This window comes from Ranitomeya variabilis, chromosome 2 (genome assembly GCF_051348905.1).
Source record: "Ranitomeya variabilis isolate aRanVar5 chromosome 2, aRanVar5.hap1, whole genome shotgun sequence".
NCBI classification, from domain to species: Eukaryota; Metazoa; Chordata; class Amphibia; order Anura; family Dendrobatidae; genus Ranitomeya; species Ranitomeya variabilis.
The window spans coordinates 424861029-424883791 of NC_135233.1; the positions used below are offsets into that span (position 1 = coordinate 424861029).

Below are 22763 nucleotides of genomic sequence, written 5' to 3' on the forward strand. Positions count from 1 at the left end.
GGAAATTATACAGCAGCACTGGGCAGTGTAGATGTGTATCCAGATCAAAGGTAAGATCAGATACTGGAAACTAGCACAATCTGTGTCATGGCCTCTTTTTGCTCCTTTTAACTTTTAGGTTATGTGCACACGTTCAGGTTTTTTCGCGATAGGATGCATAATGTATGCGTTTTTATCATTTAGAATGCATTCTGCATGTTTTGTGCACATGGTGCGTTTTTTTCCGCGAAAAAAACGCATCGCGGTAAAAAAAAGCAGCATGTTCATTAATTTTGCGGATTTTCCGCGTTTTTCCCGCAATTCTATGCATTTGGGAAAAAAAGCGTCAAACGCATGAAAAACTGCAAAAAAAAAACGCATGCGGATTTCTGGCAGAAATGTCCGTTTTTTGTCAGGAAAATTTCTGCAAGAAATCCTGACGTGTGCACATACCCTAATAGGCAGCTGTAATCTGATCCCTCATCTTTATACAAATTTTAGCAGTTTAAGAGTGAAGAGTTTAAGTGTCAGTGGATGATAGAAGTGGCTCATAAGTGAAGAAAGAAGCTAGTTTTCATGATGAGTTATTGCATAAAAATCTGTTGAGATGACAGCGACCATGTAATGCTCTCGCCCGAGAATCTGAGCTTTCGCTCTCCACAGGTGAAGAAGAGTAAGGTGAAGATGCCGTCTCTGGTGCAGAAGTGGCAGAACATTCAGAAGGAGCTGGATGAGGAAGAGAACTCCAGCTCCAGCGATGAAGATCGCAGCGTCCTGAGCCAGAAACGTATTGACGAGTGGAAGCTACATCAGCTATCCAGGTATGTGAGCGCTGCGCCTGTGATCGGACCACGTCTGGGGTCCTTGCACACAATCTTACAGCAGCAGATTACGGTTATTAGATGACGCAGCTACCAGGCAATCATCTGATCGCACCACAAACCCTGCGGGCCGCCCGGCCATTTCTATAGAGTGACACTCCTGTAATAAGTCTCTGGTCCTGTATTATCAGCGTGATCTCGACGTCCAGCTGCAATTTTACTATTTACGGTCTCGTTTCAGTGGCATGGCGGAGAAGAACGCCAACTTTGAAGTCCTCCCTGAAGATTGGCGGCAGAGATTAAAGAGGAGGAAAATGGCTTCCAGCACGACAACCTGACCACAACTTGGGATACTGCACAATGAAATCCACTTTTCTTTCCCTTCACTTCTAGGAATGTTGCTAGTTTCCTCAGATCATGCATCCGATGCGATTTTTCACGAGCTCGGCTGCATTTTATCTTTGTCCAAGGCCAGGACTTGCCTCTCTCTTTTTTTTTTTTTCTTTTTTTCCTCCCCTCTTCCCCATGGTGATGCACATTCCTTCAGTCCTTCCTAACTCTGTACCCTGTGGAGACCTGCAGGAGCTTCTTCTTTTCTAACCTTACCATCCTATGGCTCTAGAATTTGCAAAACTACAAATCCCAGCATGCCTTATGGCAGTCAGGACCTTTTGGGATCTATAGTTCTCCTAGAGCCACGCAGGCTGTATATCACACTTGGTCTGTTCATGCACAGCAGAGATCATACTCCTGCACAGGGAAAGCGGCAGCGGAATGTGAGGCGGAGGAATAATCATGGCGGTGCACCCCAGTCATTGAGGTTACGCAGCCCCTCTTCTACATGCAGAAGCTGCATCCGAGGAGCGCTGCTCCAGATGAAACGCTGCTCTCCGGTCGCCTGTGATCTTGCTGCTTTCTGTGTGAAGGTGTCTGGTCTCTGGCAACTTGGATTCCCATGGGGAGGTATTTATATTAAAGGTGTTCAGTTTCCGTTGTGTCTCCTGCACCAGCTGTAAATACGTGTACATTAGTCTGGATGGACGACCTGGGTTTTAACGTCTTCAGATTTATTTTTCCCCACTGTTCTCTGTAAATGCTGTAAATATTAATAAAACGCATTTTTACTTGAAAAAACTAAAATCTGTCTTGTGTTTTAACCTTCGAAGTGGAGCTTAAGATGGGACCTGTAATCAGTCCGAACGCCGCCAGGTATGAGAAGGCTTGGTGACTAAAGCTGGCCGGTGACCTGAAGGGTCCGGCGTGACACTGGGCAGACTTCGCACCCCGCCTGGGGCCGGTCACTGACCGGTGGGGACGACATCGTGAGACGAGCGCATGATAGTGCAGTATTACGGCCCTGTTCCCCGCTCTACTCCAATGCCGGTGTGAGTGACCCCATATAAGCCCTTATACTCCGGGGGTCCATAGCCATGTTGCACGCTTCCTCAGGGTCACTATGATTTGCAGCTTAATAGCCATGTGATTTTACAATGAATAAAACTATGCCACATGAGACGACAGCCAGCGGCACACAACTGGCCCGGGTGAACAGAAACTAACCAAGACGCCAACTGCCTGTGCCACGTCCAGTCTGAGACAGAAGTCAGCGAGGAGACGAGATGCATTTGGTCTGGTCCCCGGAGCTCGGACACGGCACGTGCTGGAGAAACGTCTGCGATCTCACCCTGTAGTTCCTGCAATTGTTCTCCTAACGGAAGCCATGACTGCAGCAAACCACGCGTACACATCATTGCTGCGCCATCACTTCCCTGTGTAATCATCGCTCGGTGCACACAGCCTCTCAGGATCCTTATTCTGGCGTCTCAGTGACATAAATCACTTTAGTATCTTTGCACATAATGAAGGAAACACGTCACTGTGCACAATGAGCCTCATTCTGTGAAGTGATGGAGTTTATTGGCCGAGCACAAACAGGACGATCTGTATCCGCAGCAGGATGATGCGCCGGTCGCTGCTCCTGTGGTTAATTCTGCACAGGATCAGTCCGTTCTTGCTGACGCCGAGACGCATTTCTACATCTGGAGTGTGTGATACAGGTGTCACCCCAATGGCTGCGGAAACAAAAATAATCCTGATAAAAGGCTCCAATGTTGGAGCAGAAACATCACGTCCAGCGTTTATCTGCTCTGCGGAGAAACGTTCCCTATTCTCTGTCACCTTATGGCGTCTACACTGCAGCAATGGTTCTGCAAATCCACCCACTTCGCTTAAAGGGTTTGTCCAGACCTAGAAAAACATGGCTTCTCTTTCAGACATAGGCCCACTGACTCTAGTCACTTCAATGGGGCTGTAATGGTCAGGGGCGACGCTGGTTCTGAAATAGAGCCAACATGTTTTTCTAATCATAGAGAATATCTTTAAGCTTGTTTTCTGTGGGATGAGTTGTACTTTTGAATGACATCATGGCTTTTACCTTATAGTGTACTGGGAAAATAGGAAAAAAATTCCAAGTGTGGTGAAATTGCAAATAAAAGTGCAAGTCCGCCATTTTTTTTATTTACCATGTTCATTATATGGTAAAACCGGCCTTCCATTATGATTCTCTGGGTCCGCACGAGGACGCAGACACCAAATATGTCTAGCTTATTTTTCATTTAAGTGGTGAAAAGAAAATTCATAAATTTGTAAAGAAAAAAGTTTGCTTTTGTCACGTCACCGTTTTCTGAGACTTGTAAGGTTCTGATTTTTTGTCGTCTGGGGATAATTGAGGGCTTTTTTTTCGAGCTCCTCATTCAAGTGAATGGGATCCGGGTCCTATTCTGGTACCCAAACTTTTAACTGTTCGGCCAGACCAGAACAACCAGGGGTCTGCCCATCTCTAGTGACAGCTGCTCCACCGCAGTTTTGTACTACATGGCTCCTTTTACCTTGGATACTGCGGAGTCCTCTGAGGCCGTCGTGGTGAAGGAGGTGAAGGACTCCGTCTTCCTTACTTTTGGCAATGACCTGACAGAGTCTGACATTTCCTTCTTTGGCTTTGACATAAAGTTATTCAAATAGTCTGCAAACATGGAGAAAGGTGACGTTAGGTTCCATGAGGGTGATTGGGATCTATCTCGGCACACGGATGATCTGGGGACTGGCCCGCATTCTTCCACCATGTGCCTCCGAGGATTTTTCTCGCAGACCCTTGCAAATCTGCAAGACACATAAATGGTGGCATTCCTACAGCTGTGGCCTGACACGCCATGTCTGTAGGAATGATCTCTTAGGCTCTGTTCACACTGGCAGACTGGCAGGGTCAGGTGCCTGATGGACGACTGTCCTCACATGTGGTGGGATAATGTGCCATCTTCAGTCACTCGTGGCTTCAGTATTCAGATGGGACCAACGGAGAAGCCGCAAGGAAGCGATGGGGGTTCGGACTTTAATATTAAGTGATAAAACGATCCCGACCCTCTGTCCAGATTTGGAAAGGGAAATAAACAGCTCCGTTTGTACAGAGCGGACATTTACCTGAAGTCACCAGTGCGATCAGCGACTCCTGACACACGCGGCTGTTCCTCCGCACTGTGGGGCTGAGACTCAGCTGCAGATCCACTGTGGAGGCTTCTACGTGTTTCTGTCTCTCCAGATTAGATGCAAAGCTAAGAATGTAAGAAGACGACACAATCTGTGAGCGGACGTAAGCGTCTGACAATCTGCCAATGCCGGCCTGGTCACCGGGGCCTCACTGATCGCATCTGACTACGTGTTCTCATCCTTTCCTCTTGAAAGCGTCTTACCTGTAGGGTTTTGTTCCCACAGCTGGTACCAGAGGCCGAGATGTGAAGGACTTTTCTAAACGATAGAAGATGGATGGCAATTAGAGCGCTGACGGCTTTATAAAATGCTCGTTGGTTTAGGCCTAGGCGACTTGTAATAATTGTGCACAACTGCACCTCGATGTGAATCAAAGCCGCGCTTGACCGCCGCAGAGAGCGGGACCAGCACCCGACCGCCGCAAAGAGTGGGACCCGCATCTGACCGCCGCAGAGAGCGGGACCAGCATCTGACCGCCGCAGAGAGCAGGACCAGCATCTGACTGCCGCAGAGAGCGGAAGCCGCATCTGACCGCCGCAGAGAGCGGGACCCGCATCTGACCACCGCAGAGAACGGGATCCACACCCGACCGCCGCAGAGAATGGGACCTGCACCCGACAGACGCAGAGAGCGGGACCCGCATCTGACAGTCGCAGAGAGTGGGACCGCATCTGACTGCCGCAGAAGGCAGGTGAGTTCTTATGTGCAGTGGACGGATGTCTGTCAGCGATCCTGCTTCCTCAGAAAAGTAAGTCTGGATGAAGGTAATTCCAGCATTTCACTACATCGAGGCGACCAGAGGGAGCCTCAAGACTATCACTTCACTATCACCTTAGATCTATGGCTTTGACAGAGTCATTGTGAGTCGAGACTGGCTGACACAGAATTAGAAGTCCCTGTAATCACATGGGGAGGGGGGTTGTAAAATCTCAAACTTTGGAAATTTTGTTTTTCCCCTAAATAAAAACACTGACATCAGTATGCAATCCAGTGTTTGACCAGGGGAAAACTTCCTTCCCCTCTTTTGTGTGGCTTCTAATTCCAACAGCCAAAGCCAGCCCCCTTCATAGGTACGGCTGATATACAGATGAAGGATGGGGGAGAGCTGAAAAATGAGCCTTAGCTTGGCTCCCCTCAAACGCTGAAAAATGGGGGGGGGGCCTTTCTCTATTTATCCATAATTGCAGCAGCTCTGGGATCGGCACTGACCAGGTGGAATTGACAATGCGGCAGTGACCATGTGACGCTGGCCACACAGCACTGACCATGTGACGCTGACCATGTGACACTGGCCACGCAGCACTGACCATGTGACGCTGGCCACGCGGCACTAGCCATGCCGCGCTGACGCAGCTTTTATATCAAATGTTTATCAGAAAGTTGCATGAATTTTCACCTGGTTGCTGTGGAATTACGATCTTGACGATTCATACATAACGCAGTCACTAGGTTTGCACAGATACCGGTGGGCTGTACCTCTGCCCTCCATCGGTGGTCATGGGGGCAGTATGGAGCAACCTACATGTCTCCGCCCAGTACGCCAGAATGAGGATGTGTGTCCTGGTCACGTATATATACGAAGGCGGCATATACTTACCTCTTGACATGTCGTGCCTACCTCGTTTCAGGACGTGATCAGAGACGTGGCTTCGCACATTATAATCGAGCATGGAATGGAAGGGTGGGGGGTGCTGTCTGACGGTGGAGGGGTCTCTGGAGCTGGCCCTCTGGATGACAGTGATAATGAGCGGAAGACGATTTCCACCAGCGGGTTCTCGGGTCTTGACGGTGGCATGCCGGGAACAGACATGGTCAATGGAGGAGAAGTCACCTGAAAGACAAGAATTTGGGTATTTCTGCACATTATGCCCGCCTTTAGGTTGCAGCAGGAGACCTGGCTCACGCACGGGCAAATGACTCACCCACAAAGGATGTTGGGAGCCTGTTGATGAGCTGAGTCTTCACAGAGACAGACTCTGGTTTGCGGGCGTAGGACACGACGGGTCTTTCTGGAGATAGAAATAGAAGGGTCTGATGGTTGAAGAGGGTTTCAGAAGGAGACAATGCGGTCATCCATTACCTGCCGCCTGCGCTGGAGATGTCGGCACCACGTCCGGATGTGATGAGGGACTTTCATGGGACTTTATCTCAGAAGAAGAAATTATAAACTATTACACCATAAAAATGCAAAAACAGGATGGCCTGTAGGTGGCGCTAGTGAGATCCTATCCACTGCCTATGGAGCATTGCCAATCAGGCTCCATACATATGGCAGTGCCCCCAAAGCAGCATCAACGGGGTCTCAGCCAACTAAACCCTGATGTGCACTGATGAGTAGCGAGCACCCTGAAACAGTAGTGATGCCTCCGAACACTGACATATGGGGCACTCACCGTCACCAGCCGACACAAGCCTCCTGCTCCCTGCCGCCATCACCAGCATTTCTCCTGGTTCCTGAGACCTTCCAACATCAGTACGATACAGCGCCTGATGCCGCAGGGCCGGATGTCAGGAGGTTTGCTGAGCGCTGGTCCGATGGCCACAGAGAACAATACAGCAGCTGGACCAGTCCGGAGAATGGTTTTACTTAACCACAATTATACGCAGTAATTTAATTATAGTGAATCTTTTTGAAGGATTGTCCGTGCAAACCCCAGAAAGTTGCACATTTTAATGCTATAAAAATGGCCAAACCACCAACGCCATGATTGCAGAACAGTCCCCAAACCAGTCCCCCAGAGTTGCATCAAGATCTCCAAACCAGCCCCTCAAAGCTGCATCACGGTCCCCAAACCAGCCCCTCCAAAGCTGCATCAAGATCCCCAAACCAGTCCCCCCCAAGCTGCATCAAGGTCTCCAAACCAATCCCCCCCAAGCTGCATCAAGATCTCCAAACCAGTCCCCCCAAGCTGCATCAAGATCTTCAAACCAATCCCCCCCCAAGCTGCATCAAGATCTCCAAACCAGTCCCCCCCAAGCTGCACCAAGATCTCCAAACCAGTCCCCCCCAAAGCTGCATCAAGATCTCCAAACCAGTGCCCCCTAAAGCTGCATCAAGATCTCCAAACCAGTGCCCCCCAAAGCTGCATCAAGATCTCTAAACCAGTCCCCCCCCAAAGCTGCATCAAGATCTCCAAACCAGTGCCCCCCAAAGCTGCATCAAGATCTCCAAACCAGTCCCCCCCAAAGCTGCATCAAGATCCCCAAACCAGTCCCCCCAAAGCTGCATCAAGATCTCCAAACCAGTCACCAGAAAGTTTGCTAACAGCAGAGCCCTGAGGCCAGTGAGTTCGGCATGTGGCCACTTATCGGCTGCAGTCGTGCGCTGGCTGCTGGTAAAGACTTTTGCTTTCATGACACTTTGGGCCTAAATAGCCAACTTGTTGCAGGTCACGAATGAAGGACAATCCAGCACTGAGCCCGACTGAGCCTTATTGCATTGGGGGAGCTACATGAGGGTATAAGGGATTGTGTATGGACAGCGCCACCCGTGCACACGGGCTGTGTCTGGTATTACACCTCCTCTCCATTAATACAATTATTACACCATTGTAATACAGACACATCCAGTGCACAGGAGTCATGTGTCTGGGGAATGAAGCAAACCCATTATTCTACATCTGGACAAGTATTTTAATGAGCCAAGCATGAGATTTTTCAGAAAATGGGATCATTTTACCATAGGAGATGAAAAAATGTGGTCGATCCTATAACTCACAGAGACTATGTGGTGGGAGCACAGAAGCCGCCGGGGTCCGGAGCCGCCCAATCACTTACCTTCCGAGCCCTTTTCTCCAGATCTGTTTTTCCAGAACTTTTGGACGGGGAGGATTTGGCCGCCTGGTTCGATGGCTCAGCAACGTCCTGCAAAAATGGAACGAGACATCACGATGAACAAGTCACATGACACCGCGACCTGGAAATATGGCGTCTGGTAAACTGCAGCTCTTGAAAGCGGATTGTAGGGACTGGAGCTGCAGGGAAGATGGTGCACACATGTAGGCAGACAACGTACGATCCGCCATTGGGAGGGTAAAGGGACTTATAATGGATGCCCTAACTTTAAAGGGACAGAGAACCCCTTCAAGAAAGGCTGTCAATTATCGGGGTCGGATACCCAGGGATCTGCTGATCTGCAGAACAAAGAGGCAATCGATCCATAGTCAGGCTTCACTGTCTCCCTTATGACCACCGGCTCCTATTGCCCCTGGCCCATGCAGCAGATGCTTCACCGGATCCCTCGTATTATCACCACCGGCTCCTATTGCCCCCGGCCCATGCAGCAGATGCTTCACCGGATCCCTCGTATTATCACCACCGGCTCCTATTGCCCCCGGCCCATGCAGCAGATGCTTCGCCGGATCCCTCGTGTTATCACCACTGGCTCCTATTGCCCCCTGCCCATGCAGCAGATTCTTCACCGGATCCCTCGTATTATCACCACCGGCTCCTATTGCCCCCGGCCCATGCAGCAGATTCTTCACCGGATCCCTCATATTATCACCACCGGCTCCTATTGCCCCCGGCCCATGCAGCAGATTCTTCACTGGATCCCTCATATTATCACCACTGGCTCCTATTGCCCCTGGCCCATGCAGCAGATGCTTCGCCGGCTCCCTCGTATTGTCACCACTGGCTCCTATTGCCCCCGGCCCATGCAGCAGATGCTTCGCCGGCTCACTCGTATTATCACCACCGGCTCCTATTGCCCCCGGCCCATGCAGCAGATGCTTCGCCGGCTCCCTCATATTATCACCACCGGCTCCTATTGCCCCCGGCCCATGCAGCAGATGCTTTGCCGGATCCCTCGTATTATCACCACCGGCTCCTATTGCCCCCGGCCCATGCAGCAGATGCTTCGCCGGCTCCCTTGTATTATCACCACCGGCTCCTATTGCCCCCGGGCCCATGCAGCAGATGGTTCGCCGGTTCCCTTGTATTATCACCACCGGCTCCTATTGCCCCCGGCCCATGCAGCAGATGCTTCGCCGGCTCCCTTGTATTATCACCACCGGCTCCTATTGCCCCTGGCCCATGCAGCAGATGCTTCGCCGGCTCCCTTGTATTATCACCACCGGCTCCTATTGCCCCCGGCCCATGCAGCAGATGCTTCGCCGGCTCCCTTGTATTATCACCACCGGCTCCTATTGCCCCCGGCCCATGTAGCAGATGCTTCGCCGGCTCCCTTGTATTATCACCACCGGCTCCTATTGCCCCCAGCCCATGCAGCAGATGCTTCGCCGGCTCCCTCATATTTACACGTAGAGGTGAGAATGACAGTAGATCCCTAACATAAATCACACAGCACTGAAGCACCCGCCAGATCCCATAGGAGTGGCTCCATTCCTGCATCGCGGGGTCTTTGGCCTTGTACCGTATGGTCACGTGACTTTGGTTTGTGCTTGGAGCTGCGTTTCTGATACATGTAGTTCCTCTCCTTTCGCGACCGTAAGCGTTTTTTCTTCTGATAAAACTGAAAAGAGGGAAATTGAGATGGTCACTCTGAAAGTAAGTAAGACATGTGTAAGTCAATATCTCAGCACCACAGGGAGCAGCAAGCCCCCGGTGGCAATAATTCATGTAGCAGAATACAGATGCCATTCCTGACAACCTGTATCCCATCAGTTCAGGCTGAGGAGATACAGACTGCCATATACTGATGGGGGTTGTGCACAGCGCTGTCCCAATACCGGCTGCATTAAGTGGCCCTATACTGACCAGGGCATCTAGGACGCATGTGGCCCCTGCTTAGCTCAGCTCCATTAGGGGAGTCTCCTGTAGTCTGAGACACGCCTTCTGCCTCACCATTGGCTGAGACCGCTGCCTCTAGTCCCTCCCCTGCAGTTCTGCTTCTTGTGACTGGCTGCTGTGTATAAACCAATCGCCCAATGAAAGTGTTTGGACGCTGGGGCTTCTTCTAATGAGGCCAAGAACAAGAATTTGTAATAAGTGCAATGTCCGCTGGGAATAAGTATCCAAACTATCTGACATTGTACAGAGCCGTGAAACATGAGGCAGCGACACCCATCTGATGACAGCGTGATTGGGGGTTTTGCTCCTAATCGATACTGAGCATCATCATGTTTCATGGCTCAATGGAGGCGCCGATGACAAATGAAAACTGCAGATGGTGCTGCTAGTCTGAGCGATACCCTAGTCATGCCTCAAGGCTTTTTAAAAAGTCAGGCACGTACTTCCAGCTACACACCTCTGGAGAGGCAGTGCTCCTCCTTCTGGAGGGGAGCTAATTTGCATCCTAATGAGATTTGATCAGGTTACACCATACAATACAGCAGTGTTCAGACCAGCGCTCCCCATCACATCCCAGCGGATAGTTATCTGCTGTGATGCATCTTACAGAATCACATATTAACTTGGTACTCAATAAAAGCGACGATGAGGCCAAAGCACGTGAATAGCCACATTGTCCGCTGAAATCTAGTTCTCACCTTACTGGCCATGTGCAGCAGATGTGCAGGGAGTCCGTCAGATTCTGAACTATTGGATCCACTGGTGCTGGACATGATATAAAGAGATTAATGTCGCCAGCGCCCGAGACTTACCTCCGTACAATACAATAATGCCTAACTCACACAACGCTATGTACAGGTGAAACCAGACATTTCCATCCACTATATATAAAGACACATCTGCAGGTTTCTCTCAATATCTGACATGTAATCAGAATAAACCTTGCCCGTTTTAGGTCAATTAGGATTACCACAATTATTAATATTCACCAAATGCCAGAATAATGAGAGAGAGAATGTTTTAATGCATTTTTATTACTTACTGCAAAGTCAAAAGTTTACATTCACTAAGATTACTATGCCTTTACAGAATTCTGGAGATGGAAATGTTATTCTCCAGCAGGACTTGGCTCCTGTCCACACTGCCAAAAGTACCAATACCTGGTGTAAAAACAACAGTATCACTGGGCTCGATTGGCAGCAAACTTGTCTGACCGTAACCCCATGGAGAATCTATCGAGTATTGTCAAGAGGAAGATGAGACACCAGACCCAACAATGCAGACGAGCTGAAGGCTGCTATCAAAGCAACCTGGGCTTCCATAACACCTCAGCAGTGCCACAGGCTGATCGCCTCCATGCCACGCCGCATTGATGCAGTATTTGATGCAAAAGGAGCCCGACCAAGTATTGAGTGCATTTACTGAACAGACATTTCAGTAGAACAACATTTTGGATTTTACAATCATTTTTCACAATGGTGTTATGAAGTATTCTAATTTACTGAGTAAGTGACATTTGTGTTTTCATTGGCTGTAAGCCATAATCATAAACATTAACAGAAATAAACACGTGAAATAGATCACTCTGTGTGTAATGACTCTATAGAACATAGGAGTTTCACTTTTTGTATTGAAGAACTGAAATAAATTCACTTCTAATCTTGTGAGAAGCCCCTGTATGTGCATATACTGTATATATTATATAAATACATACATATGCATCAATCTAGAAAGTTATGTTCTCACCTTGACTCAATGTCTGATAATGAGATGTCACTCAAATTCACATCTGAATCGACATCTCGTCCGAGACGTTTCAACTTCTCTTTGATCTCCTCTCGCATAGAAGCACGGAGCTCCGACAAGCAAACGTGGAACTGGAGGAGAGCAAAAATTGAAAGGCTAAACACCAGGTGGACGCACAGAGTAACCGCTGACACTACACTGGCATATCATGGATGTCCCACTAGGACAGAGGGCTGCCTTTACCTTTGTGTTGTCAGGATCGCAGTAGTCCAGCAGGGTGTCACAGAAGTGGTGACCCATCAACTGGAGGTCCCCTGTTGTAAACTGAGTGCCCTTCCTGTCCCCTGTAGGGTTAATAGTCAGACATAATAAGCTAAGTAAAATAAAAGCAGAAATCGTGTAAAAGCTAAACGCCCATCCAAAGCAATGAGGTACCGATCATCGGTGCTTGTGAGGTGTCGGCGTTCCCTTCGGCCATAGTGTTAGGAGTTTACCCCTAAAGATTTATGCTGTGCAGGGTTTATTGTCTTCTAAAGAGCAAATGATACAAATGATATCTGGCAGACTCACGTCTGGCAGAACTGAAGGTTTTCATGATTTTTAAAACCCCCAAAAACATATATATTTGTCCCTTAAAAGATGTAATAAATGGTGACTTTCGCAGAAGAATGGATTCAGTTGTTTTATGTAAACTCAGTCGTCCAGACACAAAGTGACCTGGACATTGCATCCGATGAGGCTACACGGTGATACCTGCTGGTGACCGCAATTCTCAGACAAGATGCACAATTACAGACATGCAACATCCAAATTGCATCAGAGTTGAAGTTGCATGTGACTTGCATTGAAGCCTATAAAACAAAATCATGTCACTTGTCACAGGTTTGGATTTTTGGGACTTTTGCATTGCAGTCACAGCGGGTGGCGGGGCACAATAAAAACCCACTGAATATCATTGGATGCAATGTCACATGCAACACCATATTATTCACGCACTGCAGCATGTCGCTGTGTAGTCCCAGCCTGAGTGTCTATGGGGTCAGATTGGAACTACGATGCGACGGCAGAGAAGTTTCCAATCTGGATGGATTTTTGTTGCAGGCTGTACCGGCGTCATAGACGCCGGTATAGTTGAATGTGGCAGCGCTGGCGGGGGGGGGTGTGTGAGTCGCCTGTATCCCAGTCCCAGATAGCGTGGGGGGTGAGTCGCCTGTATCCCAGTCAGCGTGAGTGGGCCCCCCGTCTCGCCAGGGCCTCGGCACTCGCCTGGGTGCAGCGGGTGCTGACGCCGGCCCTGGTTGCAGGTCACAACTCACATACGACTTTGGCTTCATATGCTTCAGTGTGACCTATGGCTGCACAACAGTAAGTCGCAGACACGTTGCCAAAGTGTTTCTGGGCGCCCGACTCGTCTGAGAATCACAATCACATGACAAGAGTCGCTGTGCAGCCCCGGACTAAGGTACCATGTACTGACCGAGTGTGGAGCCGCAGAATGTGGACTCCATGGTGTAGCTGTTTCGGATGCCGTGCCTCCACATCACTATGCGACCTGTTCCTTCTTTACTTTTCTGCACTTTGAACTTACAGCCCTTAAAAAAAAACTGCACACAAAGAAGAGAGAGGACATCCCATGAATAAGTGCTAGATTTCAGATGATAAGAGCATATAACGGAGATTGTTCCCAGCACTGCATTATAACCAGGGCTGGCAGCAATGTCCAGAGGGCAGATGTACGCATGGTCACTTCTCTGGCCTCACCTTGTCGGGGGCATTCTTGCTCAGCATCAGAGGGAAGACTCTCTCGTGAAGCTTGGACTCCGGGAAACCCTTGTTGTTACAGCCATACATGAAGACGTTGCTCTTACGACTGTGGCCATGAAAGTCGCAGTAAAGAAGAACCTCTCTCTCCGCTAGAAGCCTGATGGGAAGAGAACATTAAACGGTAAATTAAGTAGCCACGGTATCCCGAGAAAAGGTCCCTGGCCGCCCATCTTTCCACTTTGTGCACAATGGATGTGGTGATCTCCGTGTCCATGCAGTGATGATGGCACAGGCCTCCTGTTCTGCACAGGCAAGGAACACATCCAGCGCTTGTGCAGATGCAGGCAGCAGAATTTCCAGCATCTGTGCAATCCTATGAAAAGGGCATCTGTTAAACTATGTCTGGTATCCGCTTCCTACCAGCAAAGCTTAATGGGAATCTGTCAGCAGCAAATGATCATTCGGTCCCATCACAGGCGCTCGGCGCACCCTTGGTCACTTTTTCACCTACTTGTTTTCCAGCTATCACCATCCTCCTCTTGCTCCTGTGAAACCAGAGACATCAATCAAGGAACAGGAGGGTGGAGGTAAAGGGAAACCAACTAGGTGGGGATGTGAAGGGACAAATTAAGAAAGATTCTCCATTTTGTGCTTTTCGACTCCATTTTGCTGTTCTAAGATAAATTTTGTTAGTAGGCTAAAGTTTACAGCTGTTATGAGACCTTGATGGTTGCAATCTAAACAGAACATGAGACTGAGGGTGTATTGTTCTACGAAACTTTGACACACAGACTGTTCCTGCATTCTTATAGGTTAAGAACTGTGAGCGTGTTCTTATGCTGATTGGTTGAAGTATAATTTCTATGACTATGAAAAGTCATACACAATAAACGGGGGCCAGAGAGATCTGCTTGATCCCCCCAAACAGAGACATACGTCTCCGTCTGGTCATTTTCAGTTGCCGGCAACGCCCTGTAGATTAATTTGGAAATCACTGAGTTAACCGTGAAGGATCACTTTAGATCCTCCCTCAACAGTTGGCGCCCGAAACGTGGGGCCCCAAACAGGAACGCCTCTGCCCCCCGGAGGACAACAAGACAAAGGACCCTCGGACCGGACGCAGGCACTGGAAAATTGGGACTGATCATCCCCCACAACAACCACGGTAAGTTGGCAGTTATACTGTCCAGACTGACCGTTTGGTGTGGTTTTCCTGTGTTTGTTGCTGCAAAGAGGATCTGAGGTTTGTCCCCGATGGTGGGGTGATTCTTGGGTGGAATCATATAGAGGTGTAGTTCCGTTGGGATTCGGATTGACCAGTGATGTAATTCTCTTTATAGTCAAAATATCCTGAATTCCTGATCACTGTTAGAATCAGGCGCGGTGAGGTGATCGAAGATGGGTAGGATGCGTAACTCAGGAATATATAGATATATATGTATACTTCCAGAGGTGTCCGGAGGGAAAGTCTGAGACGCCCTCCTCCTTTCGCTGAGTACCGCGATTTTGGGTTGTCCCAGCGGGGGACAGGTAAACCTAGTGGAATAGACTATACGGCCGCTCTAGTACTATGCACGACAAAGTAAGGATATTTAGCTCTAAAGGAGAATCAGTTTCCGTGGAAGAAGAAGACGACTTTGAATGTGATGAATCTGTGATGAATCTGATATTGTTAGCCCAAAGATGAGGAAAATATCTCAATCATTGGTTTTTCTAAGGTGTTCTGGTATGTGAATTGTGTGATGAAGGTTTTGTAGAAATTAATTAAGTCTGAGAACTGCTGTATTCCGTTTCTGTGTGAAATTTCTAAGATACCAGATGGGAGGGGTCAAACAGCTTCACTATTGCCTTCTTCTTTCTGTGCTGAGGAATGCTGCGATTTTCTTATCTCTGTGTCTCTGGTATGGAGGGGGCACCTAGCTGCGTTCTAAGTCTCTCTGTATTTTCTTGGTGTAGTATGTGCTGGAAGATCTGTGTTTTGTTTAAAGCACCTGCTTCAAGTTGAGTGGTTGATATATAGCAAATTGAGGATCAACAGAGGATGTGAATTCTGATTGTCTTTGCTACGTTGAAAAAGGAAAGTTGTCTATTACTATGAAAAAAAAAAAAACTGGATGTTTTGTGGTACTAGAAGGAACTGAGAAAGGTGACTGAGATTAATGTGTCTGGAAAGCAAATAATTAAAAATTTGGGACAGGGGGTCTCCCTGAAAGTGAAATATGGTCCCTCCCCAGGAAATTAAGCCTCTACTCCCGACTGTAAGCCCTATGCCCCTTAACCCCAAAGCACCAATATATCCTGGACTGCCGAGAAGTTCTATGGGCGTCTTATGGTAGTATTTAAAGATCTGGGATTCTCATTGTAACAAAAAGCCCATTCACACCTTCTTGTAGTAGCTTTAATGTCCAGCCTTAAATCTGAATTGAAAGAGGCAATAATGTCAGTCAGACCTGATATCGAGACTTCCACTCCGGATGATGCATTAAAAGTAGTAAAGAGTTTTCAAAAGAACTTAGCCCATTCTGCATCAGCAGGGAAATTAAAAGGTTAAACCAGTAGCCGCAGCGATTACTGCTCCAATCTCAGCCCCCCCCCTCACAGCTGCAAGGACGCAGCTCCGTTCCTTATCAGTGGCCCACGTAACAGACTTCAGCTCCTGCCCTCCCCACCTTACACAAATGCAATACCCTTTTTAACCCTATGTCTGGGAATCTCACTCTCCAGCCCCCCCAATGTCAATTCTCAGATCAAGAGCTTGTTTTAATTAGAGTAGATGACAGACCCAATAAATATACTCTTACAAAACCCATCCCATTGGGACCCTTCCCTGAAGTCACTGTTCAGTTCCTAATCTCTCCCGTATGTCCGGTAAATTTACTGGGGGCAGATTTATTATCACAGTTCCGCTCCAGAATACAATTCCAAGATGATGGTCAGATGGTCCTCACGTTATATAACCCCTATGCAGATGAACATAATGTGGATGATCTTTTGTTGTGTGCACGAACAGAGCAGGAAGCCATTGCTGCCACTGTTAGCCTCCTCAAGTATCTGGCAGATCTGAACTGTCGGGTTTCGGCCTCGAAACTTCGGTTCTGCCTTGGTCAAGTGATATTTTTGGGTCACTGTCTCCTTCAGGTGTCAGACACCTCACAAAAGAAAGAAAAATAGCCATCAGCTCCCTTCCTTTTCCGAAAGATGAGACTGAACTCCAGCGTTTTCTTGGACTATGTACTTATTGTCGTCAGTGGATACCGGATGCATCCCGCATAATGCAACCTCTCTACAATGCCCTGATAGACGGTTCAAGATATGCTGATGATTTTGGCAGGTTCCACACTGGATACGGAGTAGTGCACGCAGCTGCACTCCCTCCCTCACTGTCAGCACAAGAAGTAGAACTTCAGGCTCTGTCTACTGATTGTTCTGGTCAAAGACAGGCGGGCTAATATTTACACGGACTCACAGTATGCATTTGGTATTGCTCATGATTTCGGAGCCCAATGGGCCAATCGAGGGTTTATTACCACCGCCGGGACTCCAGTGAAGAATGCTGAAGCTGTTAAAACCCTCATGGACTCAAATTACCTACCCAGGTGGCCATTATCAAAATTAAGGCGCATGGTCCTAAGAACAGTCCACAGACTGTTGGTAACGCCTTTGCAGATATGCAAGCAAAAGCTGCTGCTCTCCTACCCATTGAAATGATCATACCAGCTATGGTGACCACACGCTCTCAGCGTAAACAGTTACAAGAAACACTGACTCTACAGGAATCTGATGATCCACGTCAGACTGAGGTTTTCTCTGTCGGACCCCGCGAGACCGCTTAATGACGATGCAGAGAATGTCCCCAAAGGAAGAAGTGAAGCAGTGGAAGGCTGATGGAACATGTATGGACAATGGTCTCTGGAAAAAGGTCCAACTTGTGTGTCTCCCTAAGCGGATGTACCCTGCTATTGCCATGTGGGCACATGGGCCCACACATCGAGGAAAAAACCAGGCCCTAGCCCTGGTACAAAAATTCTACTGGGCTCCAGGTATTTCTACAGTCCTGACAGCACTCAACCGTGCATGTAACATCTGTCAGACCTGCAATCCCGGTCAACTTCAACGTGTACCCCCGAAGCACCTTGCTAAGCCCGACTATCTGTTCCAAAGGCCCCAGGTGGACCACATCACGTTGCCTAAGTCTGGAAGGTATGAATATTGTCTGGTGGTTGTCGACATGTTCTCCAGTTGGCCAGAGGCATTCCCCGTTACCAACATGACTGCAAAGACTACAGCGAAGAAACTGGTGAAGGAAGTCATATGCAGATATAGTGTTCCAGAAGTCGTCGAAAGAGACCAAGGCCCGGCCTTTTCTTTCTCATGCGTATCAGGAGGTTTTGATAATGCTTGGATCCACTGTAGCCCTCCATACTCTGTACTATCCACAATCCAGTGGGAAAGTTGAGAGGCTGAACGGCACACTGAAGGGACAATTGACCAAAATGATGCAGGAGACTACGGCTCCATGGCCAGAGCTCCTACCCATTGTACTGGCTGTACCACATTTGCATTACCCCTATTGCAAAACATGGCCTGTCCCCATATGAGATATTGTTTGGTGCTAGGCCTCAGTTGCAAATTTCCAGCCTCAGTAGTTATCAGAGGAAATTGACCGTGCTGTTAAATATGTTATTCAGCTTAGTAAAAATCTTGCTAACATCTATGTTTTAGTTTTTTCTTCCCTTCCAGAATCAGCAGAAACCGACACTTGTCACAACTTGAAGTCTGGTGATTTTGTGGTCGTGAAAAGCCATGTCAGAAAACACGGACTAGAACCCTTGTATGACGGTCCCTACCAAGTCCTCATTACTCCTATGTCAGTAAAGCTGGAAGGAAGGCCGACGTGGATCCACGTATCGCACTGCAATCTGGTCAAACAGACTAGTAGCAAATAAGGGGACATAATGTTTTGGTTTTTCGTATTTCCATATATTATTATTATTGGTAACCACATGGGACAGCCTAAATTCCCCAATATCCTTGAATAATAAGTTTGTACAATATCATGAAAGATTAGTAGTACAGATGGGTATAGCCAATAAAATTGTCAGTTCTATTTTCATTTACCCTATGATTACACAAATGTGGGATAAATTGCTTAGGGCCACAGATTTTCTAGATGATCAAATTTCAGATATATTGGATATACTTAATATATATATATACTGTTGCTGTCCAAAGCCAACTTATCATAGTCACTAATCAACATACTGTAGTACTGGATTACTTAACAGCAGCACAGGGTGGTATGTGTCAGGTTACTGGACCCGCTTGCTGTCATTATATAGATCCCAATAGCACTATGAAGTTAAAGTTAGAAGACATTTAAAGACTCAGAGATCAATATGATAAAGACAATGACCGTAATAAGGACAGTTGGTGGGCAGACACCTTCTCCTTTCTTAATCCAGCCAATTGGTTTACGGGACTTGGGGGCTGGACAGCTGGAATCTTGCAAAGTTTGTTACACATTGCTGCCTTTATCCTTGTTATGTATGTAATACTAAAACTTGTTCTTTGGTGTATTTCTGTATGTATTAGGAGATTCTGCACTAAGACAACTAATGATGAAACCAAAAGCGTTGCCTCCCCTGCTCTTCTCTACACCGATTTCACAAAGTTACTTGATGAAGATGTTGAAGCCAAGCGCATGGCTATCTTCAAAAGATCCCCACCACTGTTATCAATAATTGTTATTTGTAAATTCTAGTATACAGGGGGGACGGGTACGCCGCAACAGCCATGGCTGGTAACATGGCACCAGCCATGTGAAGACCAGTACCCCTCGAGCTTATAGCTTGGGATAGTATCTCTGATGCTGGACATTAATTAACAAAATTTATCTAGGGGGGAATGTGAAGGGACAAATTAAGAAAGATTCTCCATTTTGTGCTTTTCGACTCCATTTTGCTGTTCTAAGATAAATTTTGTTAGTAGGCTAAAGTTTACAGCTGTTATGAGACCTTGATTGTTGCAATCTAAACAGAACATGAGACTGAGGGTGTATTGTTCTACGAAACTTTGACGCACAGACTGTTCCTGCATTCTTATAGGTTAAGAACTGTGAGCGTGTTCTTATGCTGATTGGTTGAAGTATAATTTCTATGACTATGAAAAGTCATGCAGAATAAACGGGGGCCAGAGAGGTCTGCTTGATCCCCCCAAACAGAGACATACGTCTCCGTCTGGTCATTTTCAGTTGCCGGCAACGCCCTGTAGATTAATTTGGAAATCACTGAGTTAACCGTGAAGGATCACTTTAGATCCTCCCTCAACAGGGAGATGCACTCACGCCTGCAGCTACACCAAGGGTGCACCGAGCGCCTGTCAACGGTCATTTTGTGCTAACAGACTGCCTTTAATTTACTCACTACCGATACTAAATCCACAGGATAAGTCATAGCCATAGCCATTTCATAGCCAGCAGTAGGACCTGAATCTTTAGGACATTTATTCCATATCCTTGTGGATATGATAGAACTGTCTGAGATGGGACAATCCCTCTAAGAATATGACAGATGTCTAAATGACCATGCATTTATAATATACATGGGATGTCATAGTCACGGTACAGAGCTCATCACTGGATAACATACAGGATATACATGTCCCATAGGTGATCGTCATTTACTCACCTTTTAACCATAGCCCGAGTGTGCCATATACACGGGAAGGAATCTTTCAGCATAGTCCTGTAATTCCTATTGAGGTCCCTCCCCGAGAGGGAGCAGCGGTAATTCCCAACGATCACCCCATCAGGGTTCAGAATGGGAATGACCTTAAAGATAAATGTGTCCCTGAGCAACTGAGCGTCGGGGGAGTCACTGAGGATGAAGTCCAGGAAGCCTCTCATCATCCAGGAGCCGTTGGTCTCCCCGGGGTGCACCCTTGCCGTTACTACCACGGCTTTCTTACTGACTGCCAGTGCAGGTTTTATAGAGGGGGAAGTGACGGTCAATATGTAGACGGTATTACCGGCCAGACTCCTACACAAGGCCCGGAGTTTACAATACTGGGATCGCTCAGGATCACTCGTCCACCTCTGAAGATCCCTATTCAGATCAGAGTACGTGTACGGATAGCAATGTGCGAAGTAACACGTGTCGTCGTCATGGGGGAACACGAATGTCCAGGTCAAGCAGTAGAGAGAGGCCCCCTCCTGAGCTCGAGAACTTCTGTAGTACTTTATATCTGCCCCTTCCCGTCTCCATCCTTCCCTCCGCAGCGCAGCATTGTGCTCGGAGTACATCAGGGGCTTCATTCCTGCATTGTAAAGACTATTCCTCTTCATCAGGTTGGTGATGGTGAATCGATAAGGAATGCCCCTCCGGGTCTTCTTCACCTGGAAGTAGAACCACTGCGTGTGCTTGCTGGTGTAGAGGTCGGTACGTAGCGTCAGTTCATACTCATATGCCCCCCTGCGGGAAAAACAAATGTGGGTAATGTACGGGTGCGCTACGCCATCCCCCAAAGTCACCACCTTTCTATAAATGTGCATTATTAAAGTGGCACATAAATCCCATCAAGGAACCTTTACACGCCTCATAAAACTGCCAACAGAGAACAGTAACCTGCAGCACTAGAGCCAACATCAGGCTGCCCCCGGATCACGTCAGACTGCCCCCAGCTCAAGTCAGACTGCCCCCGGCTCATGTCACACTGCCCCCAGATCACGTCAGACTGCCCCCGGCTCACATCAGACTGCTCCTACATCACGTCACACTGCCCCCAGATCACGTCACACTGCGCCCAGATCACGTCAGACTGCCCCCAGATCACGCCAGACTGCCCCCAGATCACGCCAGACTGCCCCCAGATCACGCCAGACTGCCCCCAGATCACGTCAGACTACCCCCGGCTCACGTCAGACTGCCCCCGGCTCACATCAGACTGCCCCCACATCACGTCAGACTGCCCCCACATCACGTCAGACTGCCCCCACATCACGTCAGACTGACCCCAGCTCAAGTCAGACTGACCCCAGATCACGCCAGACTGCCCCCAGATAACGGCAGACTGCCCCCAGATCACGGCAGACTGCCAACAGCTCAAGTCAGACTGACCCCAGATCACGCCAGACTGCCCACAGCTAACATTAGACTGATACCAGATCATGTCAGACTGCCCCAGATCACGTCAGAATGCCCCCAGATTATTATTATTATTATTTATTGTTATAGCGCCATTTATTCCATGGCGCTTTACATGTGAGGAGGGGTATACATAATAAAAACAAGTACAATAATCTTAAACAATACAAGTCATAACTGGTACATGATCAAGTCAGACAGCCCCCAGATCACGTCAGACAGCCCCCAGCTCACGTCAGATTGCCCCCAGATCACGTCAGACTGCCCCCAGCTCACGTCACACTGCCCCCAAATCACGTCAGACAGCCCCCAAATCACGTCAGACTGCCCCCAGATCACGTCACACAGCCCCCAGATCACGTCAGACAGCCCCCAGCTCACGTCAGACAGCCCCCAGATCACGTCAGACTGCCCCCTAGATCATGTAAAACTGCCCCCAGCTCACGTCAGACTGCCCCCAGATCACGTCAGACTGCCCCCAGATCACGTCAGACTGCCCCCCAGATCACGTCAAACTGCCCCCCAGATCACGTCAAACTGCCCCCAGATCACGTCAGACTGCCCCCAGCTCACGTCAGACTGCCCCCAGATCACATCAGACTGCTCCCAGATCACGCCAGACTGCCCCCGGCATGCTGGTAGCTAACATTAGACTGATACCAGATCATGTCAGACTGCCCCAGATCACGTCAGAATGCCCCCAGATTATTATTATTTATTGTTATAGCGCCATTTATTCCATGGCGCTTTACATGTGAGGAGGGGTATACATAATAAAAACAAGTACAATAATCTTAAACAATACAAGTCATAACTGGTACAGGATCAAGTCAGACAGCCCCCAGCTCACGTCAGACAGCCCCCAGCTCACGTCAGACTGCCCCCAGATCATGTCAGATTGCCCCCAGATCACGTCAGACTGCCCCCAGCTCACGTCACACTGCCCCCAAATCACGTCAGACAGCCCCCAGATCACATCAGACAGCCCCCAGATCACGTCACACAGCCCCCAGATCAC

At 48.3% G+C, this 22763-nt stretch overlaps 2 protein-coding genes across 11 annotated transcripts in view; one reads left to right on the forward strand and one right to left on the reverse strand.

Annotated features, from left to right (window-relative positions):
• The window catches only part of FNBP4 (formin binding protein 4), a 21216-nt gene extending 19288 nt beyond the window's left edge, over positions 1-1928 (forward strand). For both annotated transcript variants that reach the window (XM_077286687.1, XM_077286686.1), the window contains exons 16-17: positions 643-800; positions 1042-1928. In XM_077286687.1, the coding sequence (XP_077142802.1) occupies positions 643-800; positions 1042-1138 (255 nt within the window). In that variant the 3' untranslated portion in view covers positions 1139-1928. The remainder of the gene's footprint in view (positions 1-642; positions 801-1041) is intronic.
• The window catches only part of AGBL2 (AGBL carboxypeptidase 2), a 27435-nt gene continuing 6519 nt past the window's right edge, over positions 1848-22763 (reverse strand). For 4 of the 9 annotated variants that reach the window (XM_077286680.1, XM_077286684.1, XM_077286683.1 and 1 more), the window contains exons 8-22: positions 20291-21073; positions 13602-13761; positions 13318-13444; positions 12084-12184; positions 11841-11971; positions 10793-10859; positions 9718-9816; positions 8121-8207; positions 6424-6490; positions 6266-6352; positions 5962-6174; positions 4547-4601; positions 4278-4408; positions 3689-3822; positions 1848-2872 (exon numbers count right to left, since the gene is read on the reverse strand). In XM_077286680.1, coding sequence (XP_077142795.1) covers positions 2861-2872; positions 3689-3822; positions 4278-4408; positions 4547-4601; positions 5962-6174; positions 6266-6352; positions 6424-6490; positions 8121-8207; positions 9718-9816; positions 10793-10859; positions 11841-11971; positions 12084-12184; positions 13318-13444; positions 13602-13761; positions 20291-21073 — 2254 coding nt within the window. In that variant the 3' untranslated portion in view covers positions 1848-2860. Of the gene's footprint in view, positions 2873-3688; positions 3823-4277; positions 4409-4546; positions 4602-5961; positions 6175-6265; positions 6353-6423; positions 6512-8120; positions 8208-9717; positions 9817-10792; positions 10860-11840; positions 11972-12083; positions 12185-13317; positions 13445-13601; positions 13762-20290; positions 21074-22763 lie in introns of all 9 variants that reach the window. The other 5 variants (XM_077286681.1, XM_077286685.1, XM_077286677.1 and 2 more) reach the window with 2 other exon arrangements.